Source organism: Cimex lectularius, unplaced genomic scaffold, assembly GCF_000648675.2.
Source record: "Cimex lectularius strain Harlan isolate CLEC.00 unplaced genomic scaffold, Clec_2.1 scaffold207, whole genome shotgun sequence".
Lineage (NCBI taxonomy): Eukaryota > Metazoa > Arthropoda > Insecta > Hemiptera > Cimicidae > Cimex > Cimex lectularius.
The window spans coordinates 260863-286218 of NW_019392835.1; the positions used below are offsets into that span (position 1 = coordinate 260863).

At 33.0% G+C, this 25356-nt stretch overlaps 2 protein-coding genes across 5 annotated transcripts in view; one reads left to right on the forward strand and one right to left on the reverse strand.

The window, feature by feature from the left end:
* The window catches only part of LOC106667180, a 77708-nt gene extending 69215 nt beyond the window's left edge, over window positions 1-8493 (forward strand). For 2 of the 4 annotated variants that reach the window (XM_014394940.2, XM_014394943.2), the window contains 9 exons: window positions 159-414; window positions 700-864; window positions 926-1051; window positions 1109-1281; window positions 3717-3851; window positions 3930-4154; window positions 5772-6045; window positions 6119-6250; window positions 7679-8493. In XM_014394940.2, the coding sequence (XP_014250426.1) occupies window positions 159-414; window positions 700-864; window positions 926-1051; window positions 1109-1281; window positions 3717-3851; window positions 3930-4154; window positions 5772-6045; window positions 6119-6250; window positions 7679-7800 (1608 nt within the window). In that variant the 3' untranslated portion in view covers window positions 7801-8493. Of the gene's footprint in view, window positions 1-158; window positions 415-699; window positions 865-925; window positions 1052-1108; window positions 1282-3716; window positions 3852-3929; window positions 4155-5771; window positions 6046-6118; window positions 6251-7375; window positions 7443-7678 lie in introns of all 4 variants that reach the window. The other 2 variants (XM_014394942.2, XM_014394941.2) reach the window with 2 other exon arrangements.
* A 1791-nt stretch (window positions 8494-10284) lies between these two features.
* On the reverse strand, window positions 10285-20278 carry LOC106667215 (TBC domain-containing protein kinase-like protein). Its single transcript, XM_014395036.2, has 15 exons — window positions 19779-20278; window positions 17212-17458; window positions 16914-17145; window positions 15942-16072; window positions 15720-15878; window positions 15511-15660; window positions 15332-15440; window positions 15110-15271; window positions 14865-15042; window positions 14596-14802; window positions 14376-14537; window positions 14202-14320; window positions 14005-14141; window positions 12887-13070; window positions 10285-11129 (listed from the first exon to the last, which is right to left on the reverse strand). Exons 1-15 carry the CDS (start codon window positions 19972-19974, stop codon window positions 11034-11036), a joined length of 2469 nt encoding a protein of 822 aa, XP_014250522.1. The 5' UTR covers window positions 19975-20278; the 3' UTR covers window positions 10285-11033.
* Between the last annotated feature and the right edge of the window lie 5078 nt (window positions 20279-25356).

The following is a 25356-nucleotide window of genomic DNA, read 5'->3' on the forward strand; positions in this document are numbered from 1 at the left end:
TTTATAAAAATAAATATATTATTGTCTACTTAACATTTTGAGCCTCGTTAAACCATGTTAGTTTTATATTTTTTCTTCAACGCTCTCATAAAAATCAAAAACAGTTTGATTACACCTAATTATTTAGGGTGGATCATTAATTGGTGTGTAAATTTCAGAAACTTGAAGAGACTGTTGCTGAGAACGCTCGTCTAGAACAGGAGTTGGTTGTCATCAGGCAGAAACTGCAAATATCCCGTCGGACTACTGAACCGGGAGGGGCTACGACGGCCGCTTTGGAATCGGAGCTATGTCGCGTACAACTCCTCGTTGGCAATCTGCTGAGGCAGAGGCAAGAGCTTTCTTTACAAGTGCACCAGTTGACAGAAAAATCCCACTCTCTTAGTCAGCAGATCTGGCCTTCTCCTAATTCAGGTATTGTATATTGTAATCACCATTGTTTTATACACTCCTCGTCAGAAGAGAAAAAATTGCATCACTCTTGAGATGAGAGTGGCCCTTCGCAGTCTATAAGAACTTTAAGTTAAAAATGAACCTGAACATTTGAACTTAAAAGGGTAAATATGATGGAAAAAAATAATAAAAAATATTGGTTCTTCCAATAAAAAAAAGCCCATTAAAATTTCTTTATTAAAAAAAAGATTACCAAGAAATAGGGAAATTGCTAGGCTTATTATTCTATATTAATATTTTTTGCAGGGCCGAGCAATAATTCCAGAAAGAAACAAAGCACTTCCGGCTGGGTGGAAACGGATTTGGATGTCGAAGCGACGCCCAATGGAGAATCGAATCCCCAACCAACACGAGATATAAATTACATATCTCCGTTGTACGTGAACACGGATAACGTCGATAAAAGATTGCGTATGTTAAAAATCTAATCGAATATTTGTATAATTTTTTAAAAAATTATTCGTCGATTTAGAGCACATTCCTGAAGTGAGCAACTACCATGAAGAGTGCTTGGAAGATATGTCGTCTTTGACTGCAAGAAGCCCGGAGCTTTATAGGCAGTATGAAGCAGATGAAGATGGAACCAAAAGGCCCTATGGTAATATAACAAATACAATTTTTAAAACAAATATACTAAAATATTAATTTTACATAGGTTTAATGTGGAAAGAAAAACCACAGGAAATAAAAACTGTTCGGATTGTTAAAAGGGAATCGGAAAGAAGACAACGGGATAGAGATCGTAGTGGGAATTTAGGAATACCATTAACCAGTATTAATACTAAACGAGTAATACCTGAAGAAGACCTATGTAATAATTCAGTTGAGGTATTTATTTATTATTATTATTATATCATTAAACAAGTAAAAGACAAAAAAATCCCCTGGAAAGGACAATATCACTCCAACAATGATAAAGCGCCTGCCAGGAGGAGTAACACTTATCTTAAGCATCTTAAATGGATGCATAAGGTCAGGTTACTTCCCAAAGGAATAGAAACAAGCACAAATAATCATGAGTCCTAAACCAGGAAAGGACAAAGCCAACTTAGAAAACTATAGGACAATTAGTCTGCTACCTATATTAGGCAAACTATATGAAAAATGTATAAAAAAGCAACTGGTCTCATATGCAGAGGATTTAATACCTAACTCACAGTTTGGGTTTAAGACCAGACACTCAACAACAACACAAGGATTTTTTTAAAGTACACAATTGTAGCCTTCCTGGATTTAAAAAAGGCATTTGATCATGTGTGGCACACTGGTTTATAATAATAATACAGGAAAGCATTGCATATTTTACGCATAGTTATAATAACATGATACACTTAAGCTTGGGCATTTAGTCCATCAGCTGAAAGTAGGCAACAATTAAAATATAAATTTCCTTTATAAATATGTTCAAAAATTATGTAATAAATATAAAAAATTCATTTCTTGCCTCACACTAAACAATACATATTTATATTTAAATATTTGAACTTTTTTCTTATATAAGTTAAACAGCCCGAAATTCAATTGATAAAACAATTCAACTCAAATATGTTTTTTTCTTATTCCATAAACTAATTTCTAATAATCAAATAATCACAAACCAAATTAATTGATAATCTATTTACATATAATTAAATTACTACAATGTTATTATATTATGTGCATATCAGTAATTAAATTCTCTGATGTTATTTAAGAGCTCTGCATGTATACTACAATATTTCCCAGTTTTTACCATTTATATATTTCACAAACTCCTCTTTTTCAATTGTCATTTTACCAAACCAATCCTGCCAAAGATTACTTAAAACTGGACACGTACTAATAAAATGAAAAGTATCCTCACCTTCTACTGTATTTCATAAAGAACAAATTCTTCTTTCCTCTACTCTATTTATGTCATAATTCAATCTTAGCAGCAGCCCTCCTCGAACCATTAATATAGTCTAATAAAATTTAAACTATAGTTTTCAAAATATTTGTTTTTTAAATTAAATTCGGCCTGTTTATAAAATAGGTAAAATTGTGACTCTTCCTTTTTTCACCTAAGTCAGTTTCTGAAATCAGCTTTTATCAAAGTAAGTAAAATATTGCGAGGATTTTTGTCTCGGTATATGCGCTCAATATTGGCACACCAGTTTATGGTACAAACTAAAAGATGCAGGAATCCCATTATCTTTGTACGAAACAATCTGCTCATTCATGAAAGACAGAACATTTAAAATCAAACTAAATGGACATTTCTCATAACTTAAAAACCCCACAAGGATCGGTGTTTTATGCTCACAACATATTTATAAGTGATATCCCATCTAGCCTTAAATATTGCCACATATGAGGATGACACATATGTTTATATGACACATTGGAATGCAGTCATGCTTGAAATAAAGTACAAAATGAAATAAACCAGATAGCAGACTGCTGTGGGAAATGGAAAATTAAAATCAAGTCGAGCAAATGTGAAGCAAAGATTATCACCTCTCTTCACCAGCACAACTGCATGTTGATGAGTTTCCCATTCCATGGAACCCGGGCTGTAAGGTATTTTGGAATACACCTGGGCTGGCGACTCAATTGTAAGAGCATAAACACCAAGCTGAAAGAACGATATAAGCGACTTGGTATGCTATACCCACTCATCAATAAAAAGTCCGTACTGAAAATAGAAGTTGGCACACTGTTGTCTATGGCAATCATAAGGCCAGCACTTCTGTACTGCTGTGAAATATGGGGTGCATCATCAAGTAGGAAAATAAAAAAAGATTCAAGCATTTCAAAACAAAATAATGAGAATTATCACTAATGCTGTCTGGTTCGTCCGTAACACCCAACTTCACAAAGAACTCCAAATGGACACAATCAGTAAGGCAATACATTGGATATTTAAGAACTCCCATTGAAAACTCCCAGGTTTGTTAGTGCAATCTACTACAATCTAGGGAGAGACTGAAACCTAGAATGCTACAGGACATTGTGCTGTGATTAAGAAAAAAACTTGTGCTGTATTAGATATTATATTCTATTAAAGAACTAAGCATATATATGTAATATTATGAATATTACTTGAGCCAATCATTTGTTATAAAAAACTGACATTATTTATTTGATATATTAGTACTGCGAAACAAAGGAATGACATTCAGTAACAAATATAAACCAAAATGTTAATGTTTAAATGTAAAAATATTGCAAATTATTTTAACATTAATTTTAAAAAATTATAACAATTATATTGTGTATTTTTAAACATTAAAATGTTTCAGAAGCTATCATCGGAAAGACCTTTGGATGAAACGATTTGCTATAATGAGACTAACGATGGTACTCCGCCGACGCCAGGCCCTAGGTCAGATTCTGTCAATGCCGTATGGAATATTGTGAGAAAGAATAAATTAAAGGTATAAACCAAGTGGAAAAATGTATCATTACACCTTTTTATTTTTAAAAATTATTATTATTTTATATTTTTTTATTAGGGAAATATGGTCAGTGGGGTGAATTCGTTGGACAAAGAAGAATTCAATTTAAGCTCAGATTCTCCACAACTTTCTCCTGTTTACTTGAGCGAAGCTGCAAGAAAGATTGTGGAAGAAGTGGCCTGGCAGGGCAAGGGCGAAAAACGGCTCGTACCCAAAGAGAAACGAAGACACCACACCGTATCAGGACCATCTATTATGACACCAAAGAGTGTTTATTCACAGGTTAATTTTTTTCTTATCCACCTAGAGGAGACCCCCCTTAAGGTTAACTTAAAAAAAAAATTATATTATAAAAGGAGATCTTGTTTTTAAAGCATTCACTAGGACCTTGCCTACATAAAAAATCACTCGACTTTTTCTTATGAAGCCTTTAGAAGTTTTCTTGTCATAAAGAGGACAAGCATCTTCTATTGTACAGCCACTCTTTTATGCTGATGTAGGTAGGAATTTAAAATGTTCTGTCATTGGAGAGATTTGGTACCTCTTGTTATTGGGAAAAAAAAACACATGGGTTAGCCTTTTGTCTTTTTATCCCATCTATGCTGCCATGAGCTTGTTGATGTTCTGGTTCCTTGACTGTGTTCCATACTTCAATCAAAAAAACGCATTTTCCTTGAAGGAAAGCATGAAAAGGAGTCGCTTGCTCTGGCCTAGAAACAACCTGCTGTCATAAACAGACAAGGCTTTTTCTCCAGGTAGAAAAGCTCTCCAGACCTGGCCCCATCTGAACTTCACTATTTTGTTTACAATTGACAACAGCAACCAAGAGTTTGATAATTGCCAACAGCTGGAAAATGAGCTGAATTTATTTTTCAAGTCTCAGGACCCAAATAACTATAAGAATGGCATAACTGGGTCGTTGGGAGAAGATGCAGTTGGAAATTATGGCCCAAAATAAAATATTCTTAAACTATGATGATTGCCCTTTGAACTCATACGGACTTTTCTTGGTTATCTGATAGGTTAGAAGAGATCTTGTCATTTCTCTTTTTATTGTGTGGTTTGTGGGACTTAACCTCTCCTGCAAAAACAATGCCTAGATATTTTACCTTTCCACTTGTTCAGATTATTTTTTTTTGTTTGTATCTGATGGGATTCGAAACCAGACCGCTAGCATGGCAAATATTAGTTGGACACCTTAACCACTCAGCCAGTGTGGTTCCAGTCCTAACCCCCTTGTTAATGTACTTTTCCTTCAAAACTGGGGAAGTATCCCCACCCCTGGAAACATTGAGAAGGGTTAGGGACAGGTTAGGTTAAAATTAGTTAGGATCAGGAACAGGTTAGGTTTAGGCAGGGTAGGGGTAGGAACAGGTTAAATTAGGGTTAGGAACAGGATAGGTGAGAGTTAGGTAGGGTTAGGAGCATGTAAAGTTAGAAAAAGGTTAGGGTTAAGTAAGGTTAGGTTAGGTTTAGGCAGGGTAGGGTTAGGAACAGGTTAGGTGAGAGTTAGGAAGGGATAGGAGCATGTAAAGTTAGAAAAAGGTTAGGGTTAAGTAAGGTTAGGTTAGGTTTAGGCAGGGTAGGGGTAGGAACAGGTTAAATTAGGGTTAGGAACAGGTTAGGTGAGAGTTAGGTAGGGTTAGGAGCATGTAAAATTAGAAAAAGGTTAGGGTTAAGTAAGGCTAGGTTAGGTTTAGGCAGGGTAGGGGTAGGAACAGGTTAAATTAGGGTTAGGAACAGGTTAGGTGAGAGTTAGGTAGGGTTAGGAGCATGTAAAGTTAGAAAAAGGTTAGGGTTAAGTAAGGTTAGGTTAGGTTTAGGTAGGGGTAGGAACAGATTATTTATTATTGATTTATTTATTTTCTATTTAACACTTGTTTTTTTTTATTTATACAGAGAGGGTCAAGGGATGATTTGGATATGGAACGCGTTCTAAGACCAAGATTGACGACGCCCGATGTTGTAAGGTCGACTTTGAACAGGACAGACCCGAATTTTACCAAGGAGACAATAGACAATATTTTAGGAGCACCTGGTAAAATAGTTATACCCGAACGTTACATACCAGAAACACAGCCTCAATTGACAAAAGAAGAAATACAGAAGAGGTCGAAAAAAGCAGACGCAATAAGGAAAATGCTGTGCGAAACGGCAACTGTATCTCCGAAAGGTAAGAAAAACCAGTTGATATTTTTATTACATAAGCAGTAAATTTTTAATAAAATTCATCGATACGATTGCAGATGCCGAGGTCAAAGAAAAGACGTCTACTCTGAAGCATAAAGTTGAAGAGGAAAAGAGAAACAGAGAACATTTATTGCAATTAAGTCAAATATTAGCTCAAGAAGTAATGGAAAAAAGTAAAATAGTTGCAGGTAAAATTCTTGCGCTTGAAGGCACAATTTTTGCACGATTGCGATGTTCATTTATGAGAATGGCCAATTATTACAGCCATTTTTTTTTTTTTTTTTTTGTAAATAATGTCAAGAAACTTAATTTTTACGCTTTGTTTTGTGTAATTAAAAAAACTGTGCTGTTTCCAAGTAATTTTTTTAAAATTATTATTATTATAATGCAGGGTATCAAATTTTGTGTACATGGTTTTCTCAAAAACCTAAAAACAAATTCCATTTGATTTAACAGAAAATGACAAAAACATTTTAATTAAATTGATCCAAACATTGGATATCATACAAATAAAAGAAATTAACTATCACATAACTCAATCATTCAGTAACATTGGGATTCCGTAGGATGGGATAAAAAGACAAAAGGCTAACCCATGAGTTTTTTTTCCCCAATAATAAGGACAGAACAAGAGTGACCTCTCCAATGACAGAACATTGTAAAAATTTAAAAGGTTAATTTTAAATTTAGAACAAGTTTAGTGAAACTAAAAAAAGGTTAATTTGATGAAACGACAAAAAGGTTGTTTTGATGTTAAAGAAAGGTTAATATAAGGTTCAAAAATGTTTAATTTCAAATTAAAATATGTTAATTGAAATGTAAAAAAGCTTAATTTAAAATTAAAAACCCATATATTTAAAGTTAAAAAAAGGGATTGATTTGAAATACAAAAAGGTTAATTTGAAGTTTAAAACAGAACATTCATTTGAAATCAAAAGTGGTTAATTTAGAGTAAACAATGGTCATTTTTAAATTAAAAAAGTTAATATGGTTTGAAAAAATGTTAATTTCAAATTAAAAAGGGATAAATTGACAGAAAAGCTATTTGTAAAAGAAATATAAGTGTAAAATGTTGAGAAAATGGTGGAGGGGAGTGACACTGGTAATTTGATACCCTGTACAAATTACATTTATTTAACTCATTTATATATTATTTGCTATCGTTCATAACGTTTTTTTTTATTTACATTTAATAATTATGTTGTCATTACAGTTGCAGGACTGTAGAACACTGAGTACTAGAAGCACGCTTGTTTTGTTCTATTATTTTTGCATGTTTTTTTTAGTCTTGTTTTTCTTTTTTTAATTTGTAGGTGTCAATGCCACAATACCACCAGATTAACCCCTTAGTTTGTGCCGAATGACTTGTCCTTTATGAAGGTTTGTTTCATCCGCTTTATTTTACATTTTTTTTAAATTTATTTTTATATTGTAATTTATGCTGTCTGAATGTAGTCAATTTATTAAATATTTTAATTCATATATATTTATTTATTTTGTTTGACAGTTACTAATAGCTATTGAAACTATAAAATGTAAATAAATAATTTTAAAAAATTATTTATCGGGGTGTTTGAATTAAAATTGGCCCTTTTTTTAATATTTGATTTTTTCAGTACGGGCTCTTGCTTCTTTACCATTGGAACCCAATCCAATAGAGGAAGAGTCAGACTATGATGACCTTTCGCCAACCAGCATGTTGCCCCTTTACCAGCAGAGGGAGAATTTTTACTCGTAGGACAAAAACTGCTGAAACATTTCCAACTGGACTGCGATACGTAGCTACATAATTCTAAAATTAGCCAAGCGATTAAACAAATTGCAAAGCCTTCGAATGCCTTTTTATAAATTATAAAGTTAAAAAAAAAAAAATAGGAATATTTATTGACAGTACAATTTGCCCTTTTGTGATACATTCGTTAATCAGATAAAGGTGGTTTATTTATTATTATTTTTTATACATATATTATGAAGTGCCATAAGGCAAATGCAATTAAATGTCAGTTTTTTTGTTAACCTACAGACTAAAGGTACAATTAATTAGCAAGGAAATTGAAAATTAGAAAGTTATTTAAAATTTTAGTCTTCTAAATGCCTTTCCATAAAAATAAAAAAATCTATTTATTAACAGTACAAGTATTTGCTCTTTTTGTGATATACCTTAGGTAATATGGAAATAAATAAAAAACAATTTATTTATTTTAAAAAAAGTGCCATAAGGCCAGTAATACAAATAAATTAGTACATTTATGTGGGTTTTTCTGATAGGCAATTTTGTTTTTTTAACAAAGAAACCAAAATTTTGCAAGCATATGTATAATATTATTATGTTTCTTATTTGTGTAAATGATTTTGATTATAAATTGCTCTTACGAGTGCTTAATTACCTGTAATAATAGTAAAAAAATAAAAATAAGACATTTTATATGAATACGACTTATTATTTATTAAATATAATTAATGGTCGAATCCCATGGGACTTTACTCATCGTAATCCCAGGCTAGCGAAATTTTCAAATTTGTTAAACTGTAAAAATATAAAAAAAATTGTATGTAAACTTAAAAAAAAAAAAAAATAGAAAAGTTGCCAATTTAATTTTTTTGCCCAGGCTACTAAGAAAAAAAAAAGAAAAGATCTAAATTACAATTAAATTCAAAATTTCAGTGAAATTCAGATGAAATTATTGAAATTAATTCAAATATTTTTATTTGAATATTTTTATATATTAAGCTTGCCCAATACCAGCTTCCACATCATCCAGCATCTTCTTTCTGTGGCTTCCTAGATCCTCAACAATTGACTCTATTCGACTTATCACAATGGCTGGTCCCCATGTTGGCTGAGTCCTCAACTGACTGTCTGAGTTGAGCATGGCTGCTGTTGACTGAGTACTCTCACTGACTTCCAATCTCTGGTCAGTTGAGTGTTCCTGGCCAGGTCCGTCTTCCTGCCCATTGTTTCCGAGACACTCGACGGTTGACACTATTCGACTCATCTCAGTCCTAGACAGCCGACATCATGTCTCGGTCACTGCTTTCGGCTGTGAGCCGCCGAATGAGTCCTTGAGTTGACTGTCATCTTTCCAAATTTTATTTCAGTTTCCCAACCAGAGTTGAGGAGGAAAGGTAAAGGAAAATTTGTTTAGTCAGATAGAATCTGGGAGTTGTTCCATTAGACAGCTTCCTGGTCACATGTTGATGGACATCCGGCAAAGAGCGTGCAACGCCCATCTGGCTGACAGAATTCACCCAAACACTGATGATGGCAAAATGCAAAACAACTATGACTCAGAAAATATCACCGATGGTAGGCAAACGAAGATGGTAGCTAACAATCAACCAATAAATTAAATGTTAAGAACAGAGAAAATACATGCAGGAGTGTGCCATTCTACATCCAATGCTTTACTTGCTATATTTTCTAACTAAATTAAGCCATTAGTAGCAGAGTACAAGTAAATAAAAATCTGATTACACATAAAGAAATAGTGTAATAAATTAAAAATGTACAAGCTAAATAGACTCCAGGATCTTATTACTGGAAGAAATATATAATATTAAATAAGTAATAATAAAAAAGTAATTAAATAAAGTAAAATAGTAGGTAATTATTAACCAACTGGATATTTACATTTAAATAATAAACTGAAAAACGTGAAGTAAATTCAATAAAACATTTAGAAAAGTTGGCAATTTAATTTTTTTTCTTTCAAGGTTTAGAAAAAAAAAGATTATTTGATTATTATTATTATTATTATTATTAATATCACAATATTTTGCATACATTCAATTTTTATTAATAAATAAATTTATACTCTGAGCACTTACAAAAAGAAAAACTTAAAATGGAATAATAAAATATCATGGATCATACAAGAAGATAATATACTAACGATTTACTTTATACACTTCAAAAAAAAAAAAATAATAACAAAAATATATTATATACAAAAAAAAAAATGAAACATTATCAACAGCAACAGCTGGTTAACACAATTTACAAAACTTATAAATATTATTACATTAACAATTTTACCCCTTTTAAAATAATATCACAATTCTACATATTGACTGACCGACACCTGGTTAACACGGTGTACAGGGTGGAAAAAATATCAGCAACTTTGGAAAAGTAATAATAAAGCATTCTTTTTACCTATATAATTTAAAATCGCATGACAAAAAATTCCATGCTGATAAGACTGTCAGATACTCTTCACGAATAAAAAAAATTCTTTTATAACAAGAAGAAAAAATATTGGCCATAGGCAGATTGAAAATCTGTCTAAGTATTGGGAAACAACCACTTGGTGATAGTAGACATAATTTAATTAACGAAGTTTATTCATAATTATCAGATCCAATGTTGAAAAAAAATCCTAATTTTTTTTAATGTAAACTCATGGGATGAACATTATCAACACATTTCAGCATTTTTGTTAAAATTTTTATAATGTAAAAATCAAAGCACTTCAACACTACTATACACAAATTTTATTATCAGTCTATATAGTACTATTTTACTCTAATGGTTTAAATGTAATCCTTAATATTTCGTCTCAAGTAAATAGCATTTTTATCTATCTTATAATCAGTAATGACGACAGTAATAACTGCTTGTAAATTACTAATAAGGCACCGATTCTTTTAATTGAGCTGTCGTTTGTATCATTCTAACATTTGGACCATGTTTAAAAACGCAGAACTGGGCCCAGGATGAAACTATCATTTTTATCGCAAAAATATTTCTATGCCTTTGAATCATGAAATCCTTTAAATTTGTTTATAATAATAATAAAAATAATATTCAAAAAAGAATAGATCTTCGAATAGATCGAATTTCTTTGGGGCAGATTTGAACAGTTAATCGTAATTTTCCAGGCTGCAAAAACGCTTCTAGCAATTTGTTAATTTTCATATTTTTTTATGTAAAAGAAACCGTTTTAATTGTATGTACAATGAGACTCGCTTTCAGCACCGGAGGATGTCGCTGCATTCCAATGAATTTATCCCTCCATTCAGACTGCACACTTTCCCAAATCCCAATGTCACAAGGTACTGGCAAAACTAAAGAACAACAGAAACAAATTCATTTTTAGTTTTACATAATTCAATATTTACAAGCTGAAGTATTTATTTAATTTTTAAAATATAAGCTTGCTACTATGGATATATTTAAAAATATCAGGTCATAAAATAAGTCAATAGCATTCCAGCCCACCCAGAACTTCTCGTATTTCCTAGCAATGCAGTTTTCATCATTAAATTTAAAAAAATTCACATTAGTAGCATTCTGTTGAGCCCGAGTAAGTGAAAATCTGAAAGAGGCGATGACAGGTGGATACGCTGGGTAAGGTAGCACATCCCAGCCAAGTTCTGATAATTTCTGGCACATCTGCAAAGGCCCATGGGACAAGTATTATCCTGGTGAACTGATAAAGTAAAGTAATTCCTGTCATACACGGCTTAACATCCCAGGTTTACTAAATAGTGTTAAGAACAGGTTAGGTTAGATTAGGATTGCGAATAGGTTAGGTTTATGAATAGATAGGAATATGTTAGGTTAGGGTTAAGTAGGGATAGAAATAAGTTAGGTTAGGTAGGTTTAGGAACAGGTTAGATTAGTTAGGGTTAGGAACATAAAGCATTAAGAAAAGGCTAGGTGGAGATAAGAACAGGTTAAGAACAGGAACAGGTTAGGTTAAGTTTAAGAAGAGTTAAAACATGCTAGGTTAGGGTTAAGTAGGGATAGCAACAGGTTAGGTTATTTAGGATTAGGAACATGTTAGGATATAGTAAGGTTAGAAGTGGGTTAGGAACAGATTAGGTCGTTAGAACTAGAAATAGGTTGAGTTAAGAACAGGTTAGTTAGGGTTGATGGAAACATAAATGAGTGGTATTTTGCTAGAGTATTATTGCTTGACTAGTTTTTAATTCAGTGTAGAGAAGGCCGAGATAACAATTAGTGTCATGAGCAGGACTCGAACCCACAACCTTCGGATAAATACTTCAGCACATCTCCACTTGAGCCATCGGGACTTTGGTCCACGAGACAACTGAAGGATAAAATATTGATAAAGAAAAATGAATGAATTAATGAAAAATGATCAGGAAACTACTGTTTTATTTTCTGTTGATGAAGTTAAAGGGAATGTACTGAAATATGGATAATTTAGACGTCCACACAGACAGGATCACTGTCGAGAAAGGGCATCAGGTTTCATCAAAACTTGGGCGTATTTGCTCACGAGGCTTTGCTCCGTTGTTTCTGCTGACTTTAATAGCTTCAATTATGTGGAGTTTATACTAGAATTGAAGATATGGTTTGTCAGAAAGAGATGGTAATAAAGTGCTCTCTTTTAATCCCGCCAAACGCACTACCTTCTTAAGATGAAATGTAGCTTTTGGAGATGTTAACTGTAAGGATTTTCTACCTCCATCGATCTTTTTAAAAATGGGTCATCTGCATTGCATTTTAGGAGGGGATCACATAAGAAATCTATAAATCAGACAAACCAGCTTCTTAGATGCATTGAAACACTTGTAAGAAATAAGTCAAGTGTCTGTGATGTCTCGTGGCATTAACTTGTGGTTTCTTTGTGAGAAAATCTTGCAGTTGGTCAGCGACCAGAGTGCTTTGCATCTTCCAAATGCCTTTCTAATAAAGCACCTTCAATTATACACATGAGAAATTCTCCTACCTGAGCTGCGGTTTTCCCTTTGAGTTAATAAATGCTACTGATTTTACAACCCGTTACAATAAATACAACTGTGGTATTTATTTTTTAATAAATTAATTTAAATTTTTATTTAAAAAAAAATACCTCTGACGCTATGGCCATATTGTCATCACCCATGACGACTATGATTTTTCCTTTGTGAGACTGGAGCAGATTTAATTCTGATTTCGAGTTAATATTGAAATCGGTTTTCTTTCCGTTTTTATTGCCTATGTCCAACAAGGAAAACGGTATGTTTATACTTCCGACAACACTCCGCCTTTTATATCTGATCAAAAATTTAAGGAAATCACTTTGGTGCTGTTAGCATTTAATTTTTTTTATTAGTAACTTAAATATTTTTTTTAAATCAACAGGATTATAAAGGTTCTAGATTTTTAGGGGCATCGGTGGTCGCAATGGTTTAAATGTTGACAGGGAGCACATCACTGCAAGGTAAAGGACCCAGGTTCAAATCCAGTGGCCCTGCATTACATTACACGACATACTTACAAATGGGCTTTTTCTGAAAAACACTGGCACCATGAGGGTTCATATAAAATACTCCCCCACAAAAAATTACAAATAAAATAAAATAAAATAATATTTATAGTTGTCTCAAATAGAAATATCAGGCATTTGAAACTAGGAAGGTTTTTCTTTGATTGCCTCAAGAAGGATGAGCCTTTTATTGTAAATAAATGTTCTGATCCCTCATCTGAGACACCCAATGGAGCCAGAGCTTAATTTCCAGGAGCATCCATATCCCCCAGATCTATAGCTTCGTTGGTCAATACTACTGGGAACTGCCATTGCAACTGTTTTTCCTGCCATCACCCTGGAATTTTAACTATGCCTGGAAGTGCTTCAAAATCAACACTTATCTTTATCCAGTGAGAGGCCAGAAATGCACAATGAAGGTTTATGTTCCCCAAGCACAGCAGCCTTCTGGCTTATTGTACTTTCCTAGTTCTTTAGTTCAGTCTGTCAATTCGAACCTTCTTTTAAGGAGTACTAGGTCATTGACTGTCTTTGCTACAATTCCTTTCCCTGTGTTTTCTTTGTATCCCACATGAGATGCAAATTAGAGCAATACTGGTCGTAAAGAGGCTGAGTCCTCTAATCTGGAGCTTCACTGACAGGCCATACACCTGCGTCACTCCTCAAGCCAAAGAACCAACCTCTGTCCCTCTATCAAACATTATTATTATTATAAAGGATACAACGTATGATCTCTGATATCAACTATTAATATTTTCGATCGTAAAGCTGGTTTCAAAATTAATTTATTCAACTCCTTAGCACTTATCCTCGGGCTGAATTCATTTTGAAGATCTTTCAGTGAAATTGGTATGCCATCCTGGGAAAAAAAAATGGAGCATAGTAAAAGAATAACACTGGATTTTTTTAAAAAAGTTACCATTCCACTTGAATTATTGAGAGAGCAGTTTTGTAAATCATGCTGCCTAAACGTAACACTTCCCGGTGTCCCGCAGTAAAAAAATATTGAGTCTTTCACACAGCGTTCTATATCAATTTCTGAAACAAAAAAAGTCAATTTTTTTTTAAAACAAAATACTTCTTTTAAAAATACCTGGTAGATCAGAAAAAAGTAATATACACTCATTAAATCCAGACTCTAATAACACAGTTCTAAGTTGCTGCAATATAGATAAACCTATATAAAGAGGATAAGAAGCATCGCCTAATAAAAGAGAGTCCCACAAATGCAATATTTTATGAATAGGGAAAACATCTAAAACAAAAACAAAAAATAAATAAAGTGCAAAAAGTGCTAATGTCATATCACTTACGAGAAAACATAGTCAGGAACCAAGGGATGGCAAAAAGCTCTGGATTAAATCCAATAGTATGAAGGTGACTGGCAAGAGCTGGGTCCTGGAATGCAAGTAGGTGCTTTAGCTTTGCCAAATACTCTCTGATAACTGCTGAATTATCTTTTAGAAAGAAGTTATGAAGGTATTTATTAATAAACTTCCTTAATGACGCATACGCATGAGCTAAAAAAAATATATTTAAAAAATTATAGCTGAGTAGAATAATGAAAAAATTTAAGTAATACCTTCGTTTTGGAAATTCAAATAAAGAAATGGTGCGCAGAGAGAATCAAGACCTTGCCAGTAGACATAATGAGGATGACTTTTGACCCAAGCTTTTAGAATTCTTTTGAACTTTTGGTGGCCCACGCTTGATGATAATAATTCATTGTATTGGTGGCATCTTGGAATATCTACTTCGATCTGAAAAGGAGTGTATGAGTTTTTTTAAATTTTTTTTTGTTTTTTGTAAAGGGTGGATTCGACAGACCTGTCGATCTGTAGGTACAGGGGTTTCTTTATCTATACTCGCGTAGTGGTATTCGTAGTCTTTTTCTACGGCCAACAATTGTCCCCAGACTTCAGCGCGGACTAGAGGAGGTATGTCTTGTCTCGCTTCCTTAATAACCATGTCTCTCTGTTCTGGACAATTCTACACATACAAATAATTTTTTAAACAATTTACGCAATTATGTTAAACCTTAAGTCAGACCTTGAGAAGCTGACGGAAAAGTTGAAGCCTGACGAATTGATATTTTGTGTCTCTTTCTCGTATGATCAACGGTAAAGACATCACCTCACTAAACTCTTTTTTAACAGATCTATAAAAACTTTTTGGTTAGTTTTTAAACACAGTACAGCATGTTAATTTAAAAAAAAAAAAAAAAATACCCTTGATTCTCTACTGGATTCATAATGCACTTTGGTAACTTTCTAAACCTGTCGAGTAGGTGTTTGGTGCTTAATTCAATCACAGACTGGTCTAAAAAGTTCGCTTGATCTTTCATCTGACCGAATGCAGTCCCTTCTAGTAACAGTAAGCTGAAATTTATTTAATTAAGTATAATATATCTATTATTTTGAATAAACAAGCAGCATACTTAGGTATAGAAAGTACGGGTGCTTTATTCCTTATTAATCCGTTCTTTTTAAGTTCATTGTACACATCACCACCAGCTAATTGCCAATAATGATACAACTCCACCATCGCTTCTTTGTTAAGGTTAATATAACCAGAAAATGCAAGATTCTGTCTAGAACTACAAATAAATACAAATTTAGCCATATGTTGAAACGTTAGAAAACACCTTGAATTGATTTACTTCAAATCTTTTTGTTCACAGCCAAAAATTTTAAATATATCGTTCTTCAGCAAATCTTGAGCATTTGGTCGGAAACCGGAATTAGTAGAAAGCATCGGTTGTATAAGAGTTAAGATTTCTGATGGAAGCTTCTGTAAATATATACAATTAATAATGATACTGTTTTAAGAAATGTTAATGTTTTTAAATTGAATAATACATATTTCAAGGTCTTAACCCAATTATTTTATTATTTCATTTTTTTTCTTTCCCAAATGCAGGAATTTTACTTTAATTTCTTACATTTGATACCATTTGGTTAATTTGAGGACTAAATTGATATTGAAAAGGGTTAATTTGTAGTAAAAAACAATTTATTTGATGTGAAAAAATTAATTAGTTAGAAATTAAAAAATGTTAATTTCAAATTAAAACTTTTTCCATCAAATGAACCGTTTTAAATTTCAAATTAATCATTTTTTCACTGGAACCGAATTAATTTTGCAAATAACCAAATTAGTGTTAATTTAAAATAAAAAGTAAAATAATATAATTTAAAAAACTAATTTGGTGAACAAAGAGTTATCTCATTAACACTGTAAAGGTTAATCATTTTTTCAAATTAAATTTTTTCAAAGGGAACCACATTAATTTTTCAAATGAAAAGACATTAATTTGAAGGTAAAAAGAGGGTAATTTGAAATTTAAAAGGGTTCATTTACTATGAACATAGAATTAATTAGAAATTAAAAAGGGTTAATGCCAAATTAACACTTTTTCTCATCAAATTAACTTTTTTATTTTAAATTAACGTTTTTTTTATACGAACCAAATTATTATTAAAATTAACCAATTTAAAAAATTAATTTCAATGGAAAAAATGTTAATTTGACAGAAAAAATATATATAAGCTTACATAAAGGTGCATAATGCTATGCAATCAACATGTTAGTAAAATATTTCTGTTAAGTTTATTTAAGACAAAAAAAACACCTTGTACACATCAATTTTTCCGCATTCTTCAGCAATTTTCATAAAAACATTATTGCAGTCTATAAACGAAAGTACTTTATTCAGGCATTCTTTAAGCGGGATGTTAGGCCAAAGGTCGCATCCCAAAATTTCCTCAGCGAGGATCACGCCCAAAGACCATATATCAGACTTATACGAACTACTGTGTTGAGGCCCTTGAAGGATGACATCGGGTGCTGTGTATTTCGGGGAACTGAAAAAGAAATTTGTTTAATTTTTTTTACCACTTTTACTAGGATAATGAAATAAAATTACAAACCCAATAGGGAAAAGAACATCGGCTCCATTTCCTGTCATGTAGTAGAGACCGTAATTAAACAATTTCCAAGAGTTATTGGCAAAATAGATATTCTCTTTACAAAGATGCCTGTGAACTATCCCTTTTTTATGTAAGTAGGCAAGAGCTTCAAGAATATTTTCACATAAGTATAAACATTCTTTCCAATTCTTGCACCGTTTCTTTGATAAAGGAATACCAATTCTCTCGCTTACTATAATCGTACGTTCTAAAAAAAAAATTTATATGAATCAATTATTAAAAGGACCGTCCTATTTTTGCATAAATAATTTTAAATAAAAAGATTTATTTAGTAAATATGGATGCCCTGAATTTACTGCCACTATGTAGCTGCATTCAGGGATAGCTACAATTTACAGGCTGAGGCAGGGACAAAAAGGAGCAATTAAAGATTCTGGGGATGCCTGTCGAAGCCATGATCCCAAAATGCAGATTTGATAAGAAATTTCAACTCAAAATACCAGATAGAACAGACTGTGAGATTTGGATCCCAGTTGAAGCTGACCAAAACTTGTCAGAAGCTGTTTTGAGTGCAATTCATATAAGTTTTCAGCAATATGCCACTGACTTTCAGGCACAGAATGTAGCTATTGAACACTGGAGATCACACACACCAACGAGATCAAAACACTGGGTATTATAAGAAAAGAATAATCATATACTCAGACAGCCAGGCAGTAAATGCAACTACCTCATCGGTAGTACAGTCCAACAATCCAGAAATCCAAAACAATAAAATCACCCATGAAGTGTATCAGGGAATGATAAATCGGTCAAGTAAGTTCAATAAGGAAACCTATCAGACCCTAAACCATGAGCACTACCAAAAACTACACCAGGCTTCTGAATCATACCACCTCATCGGCAGTAAAGTTCTGAGATGTTTGGGATTGTATCAAGAATCAGATATTAAAGAAAACAACAAAATTACACATTCTGGAGCACCAGGTCACACAGGGAAATGATAAATTTACCAAGGAAAGTTCGGTCAAGACACAATGCATTAAAAATTAAGTCCTCAGTATTCCTTTAACTCCAGGACAGATTCATTGAAAGGACCTAATGGCAGAACTATTAAACTACTAAAACTAGGGCATGTTAGGACTGCTCACTGGACACTGTAAACTCCAGAAAACAAGAAACAGCGGAACATGTCTCCAGTTAGCAGGATAAGTTTCCTCCGGGCAGAAAAGCTGAGGTCTGATGGATGCAATAGCAAGGAGGAATGCTTTGGGATCTGGTAAAAAAACGTAACAAAGATATGTGACCACAAAATAATTTCTTATGACTAACTTGATACGATCGATAAAGAGGAGGGAAAGTTGGTTGTTCTTGCAGTAAAGGCAGAATGAGGATGTGAATTGTATCAAGCAGACCCAACAAATTTCACAATTATCTTACGAAGAATTAAAAATCTGTACATTGAAATAGTAAGTGTCACAGGTTCCGTGTGACCATCTGGACTGATAAAAGGGATGCAATGGTGACAAGATTGTTGAAAACGATTTGACCATAAAATAATTTCTTATGACTAACTTGATATGATCGATAACGAGGAAGGAAAGTTGGTTATTCTTGCCACAAGGGCGGAAGGAGGATGAGAACTGATGTGAATTGTATCAAGTAGAACACCCAACAAATTGCACTAGTCTATCAACAATTATATTACGAAGAATTAAAAATCTATACATCGAAATAGTAAGTGTCACAGGTTCCATGTGACCATCTGGACCGATCAAAGGGATGCAATGGTGACAAGATTGTTGAAAACGATTTGACCATAAAATAATTTCTTATGGCTAACTTGATATGATCGATAACGAGGAAGGAAAGTTGGTTATTCTTGCCACAAGGGCAGAAGGAGGATGAGAACTGATGTGAAGTGTATCAAGTAGAACACCCAACAAATTGCACTAGTCTATCAACAATTATATTACGAAGAATTAAAAATCTATACATCGAAATAGTAAGTGTCACAGGTTCCATGTGACCATCTGGACCGATCAAAGGGATGCAATGGTGACAAGATTGTTGAAAACGATTTGACCATAAAATAATTTCTTATGGCTAACTTGATATGATCGATAACGAGGAAGGAAAGTTGGTTGTTCTTGCCACAAGGGCAGAAGGAGGATGAGAACTGATGTGAACTGTATCAAGTAGAACACCCAACAAATTGCACTAGTCTATCAACAATTATATATAAAAAAAGGTCAGTTTGATCATCTCCTAGCTTAGAAAAATAAGTTTGAATCATAAATGGTGAGTCTGCCAGGTTGAGATAGACCACCAACACCCGTTGACAAGTGTTGCAAAGCCTACAAGACTATCCAAAATGGTTAGGCCACCAAAATAACTGGTTATCATAGACTGTCCTGAATTGGGATTAAGTGATGTCAGTGGGTGGCAAGTAGATAAACGCCCACCTTATTAATTTCAATCGTTTAACATTTTTATAAGGGCGATTTCCTGTCTGATTGCTGTATCCTTTTCGATTAATCGGATATATAAAAAAAAATTATTCTCACCGTGTTTTCCTCTCATGACGTCTATGTAAGAGCATAGATAAGGATGATTTAAGGACTTCAGATATTGTGATCTGCCTAGTATTTTGATTGAATTTGAAGTTAGGGGGAGGCCGTTGCTGCCGCAAAGCTCGTTCGAGCGTTGTTTCGCGACGAACGTCATGCAGCAGAATTTGTAATCGAAATCCTTCGTATTCATGTTTATGCGACGACTTCCTCCGGTCTAAGTCTCGTCCTCGTCAGTCGAACCGGGACTCTTCTCGTCTGTACGACGGCATAACGTCGGGGCGGTAACGTTCACCGACCGGGGCGACCGGCATGAAAAAGCTGTCGGAAAAACGGCCTTTTAACGTGGGAAAACGGCGAGGATCTCGGTAAACATGCCCTGACGACGGTGGGCCGAGCCGAGGACGGAGTCGACGAATAACGAGAGTCGAGAGCAAACGTCAATCGAGTCGTGCTTTTCGAAAAGACAGCCGTCAACAGGGCCGCTTGATAACGAGAGGACTCGACTCGACCTATCGATCCTACGACGACAGACTCGCCAACATCGATGCCTTTCCCCGCTTCATTCCTGTTTTACAAATTTACTCAAATAAATTAAATTTGTCAAAACAAAGAATAATCCTGCACTTCACCGAATAAATAAAACTACAAAATCCATTTATAAGATTTTTTTATAATTTTTATTTTATTTAATTCAACAGGCAAACCGTAATTACAGAAACAAAAGATATTTTAACGTTGGTCGAAACAACAGAAAAAAGAAAAGAACTTTTTCTATATTTGAGCTGCCTTCTTTATATAGAATAGACAAGCTTTTGAATTGTACTTCCAGATCTCATGAGAAGGCACGAAAAATGCAGAAAAGAATTGACATGAATGAAATGTTTGAGAAAAATTGACATAAATGAAATGTTTGAAAAGAATTGACATAAATGAAATGTTTGAAAAGAATTGCCATAATCAACATGTATGAGAAGAATTGACATTAATTATTTGTTTGAAAATAATTGACATAAATGAAACGTTTGAGAAGAATTTACATGAATGGGTTGTTTGAGAAAAATTGACATAAATGAAATGTTTGAGAAGAATTGACATAAATGACCTGTTTGAAGAGAACTGACATAATAAACAATTTTGAGAAGAATTGACATGAACGAGATATTTGAGAAAAATTGATATAAATGAAATGTTTGAAAAGAATTGACATAACCGAGATGTTTGAGAAGAATTTACACGACTGAAATGTTTGAGAAGCATTGACATAAATCAAATCTTTGAAAAGAATTGCCATAATCAACATGTATGATTAGAATTGACATGAATTATTTGTTTGAAAATAATTGACATAAATGAAATATTTGAGAAGAATTTACATGAAAGGCATGTTTGAGAAAAATTGACATAAATGAAATGTTGGAAAAGAATTGCCATAATCAACAGGTTTGAGGAGAATTGATACAAATAAGATGTTTGAGAAGAATTAACATAATGGCTATGTTTGAGAAGAATGTACAGGAATTGGATGTTTGGGAAGACTTACACGAATGAGATGTTTGAGAAGCATTGACACGAATGAGATATTTGAAAAAAATTGATGTAAATGAAATGTTTTAATAGAATTGCCATAATCAACATGTTTGAGAAGAATTGACATGGATTATTTGTTTGAAAATAATTGACACAAATGAAATGTTTGAGAAGAATATACATGATCAAGATGGAGAAAAATTTAGATGAATGGAATGTTTGAGAAGACAACACAAATGAGTTGTTTGAGAAGAATTGACTTGAATGAGATATTTGAGATAAATTGACATAAATGAAATGTTTGAATGGAATTGCCATAATCAACATGTTTGAGAAGAATAGACATGGATTATTTGTTTGAAAACAATTGACATAAATGATAGATAGATAGATAATGATGTTTATTTACAATAAAAATATTTTACAAAAAATATTCAGTACATAAAACATCCTAGACAATAGCCCACAGGCTGTCTGTCGAGTTGCCAAAAGAAAAAACAGAATAACATTAATAATACTAACAATACTAATACAAATAGTCATAATTTACACAATATTTTATTAATAATTGAAATTTTCGATTAGGAACGCTATGTATTTTAGGGAGTACAAAACATAATTGTAGAGACTGTGCCAGTTCTGCCCATTCAAAAATGAAATTACTTCAATTTTTTCTAAAAACAATTTGCCAAACCACCTAAATCTGAATTCTTTCAATATAGGGCACACCGCCAAAAAATGGAAGCCATCCTCATACACACCTAAATTACACAAATTTGTTGAACGGTACGCTTCCTCATTTCTGTGGACCGAGTAATTAAGAGACAGCAACTGACCTCTTGCTTTCATTATCACACTTATCATATTCAAATTAAATTTTTTATTTAAATAATGGTTTCTGATTTTCTCCTAATTCCAGATTCAGACAAATGAGTTGTTTGAGAAGAATTGACATGAATTATATATTTGCGATAAATTGACATGAATGAAATATTAGAAAAGAATTGCCATAATCAACATATTTGAGAAGAATTGAAATGAATTATTTGTTTGAAAATAATTGACACAAATGGAATGTTTGAGAAGTCTTTACACAAATGAGTAGTTTGGGAAGAATTGGCACGAATAAGATGTTTGAGAAGAATTGATACAAATGAAATGTTTGAGAAGAATTGACATAATTGAAATGTTTGAGATGAATATCCTCTTTTTTTCCCTTCTGATCCCTTTATTGATTATAGATAATATATTAATTAATTTCTATTACATAATTATTAATATATTTTAACTAATATTTCATTTTGATCAATTTTATTGTTCAGATGGTCTCATATTTGAATTTAATTACAAAATAGTTAATGAATTACTTAGTTATTACTATTACTAAGTTGAATTCAATTACTTATTACAGAAAAATAAATGAATAAGTAGATAGTGGGTGCTCATCACACTGATTGCATTTATGACAGTCTAGTTAAATCTAGTTAATTGATGAACAAACAGAATTCCTCTCCAAATTCCTTCAATAGCTCCTTTACTGCTGCTGGACAGATTCCTCCCTTCAGTAGAACATTTCTCATAAAAGCTGATCGTTGGGCTTCAAAACGCTGCATTGCCATATTATGTGGTCCCAAGTTAGCTCAGCTGAGCAAACTCAGCTTGGAATGTCCAATATCCCAAATATGTGCATGCAGGCCTTATTTTTCACATGGCCTGTTAGCACCATCGTTTAGAAAGAATTTACATGAAATGTTTGAGAATTGACATAAATGAAATGTTTGAGAAGAATTGACACAAATGAAATTTTTAAGAAGAATTGACATAATCAAGATGTTTGAGAAAACATTACATGAATAAGATAATTGAAAAAAATTGACAAAAATGAAATGTTTGAAAAGAATTGCCAGAATCAACAAGTTTGAGAAGAATCAACATTAATGAGATATTGGAGAAAAATTGACAAATGAAATGTTTAAAAGAATGACATAATCGACGGTTTGAGAATTGATATAATTGAGATGTTTGAGAAGACTTTACATGAATGAGATGCTTGATAAGAATTGGCATAAGACTTGTTTGAGAAGAATTGACATAAACGACATGTTTAAAAATAATTAGCATGAATGAGATGTTTGAGAAAAACTGGCGTGAATTAGAGGTTTACACCTCAGGTTAGTTGCCTACCTAAGGTGGTAATAATAATTATTTGGAGATCGTGAGATGCAGTCTGGTGGGACGTAGGTTTAGAAAAATAGTTTCTTTATCGTGCCGTTTCGAAAAAATGAATTTATGAAATGGTGTTTTAAGGTTCTACCATTGTATAAATTCATTTTTTTCCTACATGTATTTGTATAATTTAAACAATGTTTATAAATCCCAGGCCCTGAAGATGTTCTCAATAAATATCGAAACGTTGGCACGATAAAGAAAATGTTTTTCTAAACCTACGTCACACCAGACCGCATCTCACAACCCCCAAATAATCATTAATTAACAGTCACTAAACATCACACAGTGATATAATGTTACACCCCCACTTGCGCCTCAGCATAGTTGCCTGTCTAAGGTAGTAGCATTGTTGCCAGCTTACACCTTAGCATAGTTGCCTATCTAATGTGGTAACAAATTTCTCCTTTACATACAAGCTTTGGACTAATGTCTATGTATTAGAGTCAGCTTTGACCAGCAGTCCTTTCTCCTTTGATGCTCTTTCTGTTACTATAATTTGGTACTTCTTTGTAAAGAGCCTAGGAATTAATCATGCCTGTAAGCAAGCTCATCCTCTTGAAGTTCCCCTCTTTGTTTTAATGATGAAATTGGCTCCTAGGCCTACATGCAACTAATCTAGCTACTCTGGATGAAGCTGTGTAGAGGTACTAAAAGAGTTTTGCTAAAGTAGAAATACTAATACTTACTTGAAGAAGTTGGTTTTGGAGACTAAAAGCTTTAGTCCAATAGTTGCACTAAAACTGAAAATTAACTGTTTTAGAGTACACCACTCTATTAGTCAATTTTCAGTCAGAATGGACTGGTCCTGTAAAAAGGGCTTGACCTAACCGTTATGTCATTCATATGGCCAGATGGAATGACATTCCATGATTTTTAATTAAAATATATATTAAAATAATAAAATCCAATACCTCGAGTTACCTGAACGATGTTATAAATCATTATCTTTTTATTTTCCTCGTCTTTTTCAAGAGCAATACTAATTAATTAGTGCTGTATGCAAAATTTCAAACAATACAGCATAGTTTGGTAGCATCAGGTTGATCTTCGCTGGTTTGGTCTGTTATAAAAATCTCCAATAGGAAGCAAATAGAGCCTCACTACATATGTTAATTCAGGGACAGGCTCCAATAACAAGGAGCAGTTATAGCTTCGGAGGGAACTTCAGGCAGAGAGGGTTCTGGTTGTCTGTTGATGCCACTCCTAAATTCAGATTTGACAAACAATTTCAAATTAATGCTAGTATTGCAGATGAAGAAAGGGATCTCAAATGCTGGCCATATCTATTATACAGATATATCCAAAACTGAGTATGGGTCGGGTATATTTATGAAAATAAAACAAGGACTAGAATTCATATAAGCAATGGGCAATATGCCAATTGGTTAAAAATAAGTCTTCCATTCAATGGGAATGTATCCAGGGCAGAGGTACAATTTATTAAAGGATCATCGCAGAAACTAATGGCAGAACTGCTAAATCTAAGACAGGTCCTAGAATGATGATAGGACTGCACACTCTGGAGGCATATAGACTATGAGCGGAAGAAATAAGTCCTGTACAGTTGCCAGGTAGAAAAACATGTCCTTTGTTGGTACGAGGGCTAATGTAGGCTGAGATTCCTCTTGGGGGAGGAAAAGCCAAAGCCTGAACATCTCTGCCAATCTACCAACTATACCACTTTCTATTAATAATGTTTTTTTATTACATTTTTAGTGTCAGAGGGTCAGATCGTCAATGTTAGGACTTAGGTGGTTTATTAAAATCAAAACAATAATTTAACCATTATAAATATTTATAAAACATTTTTTTTTTT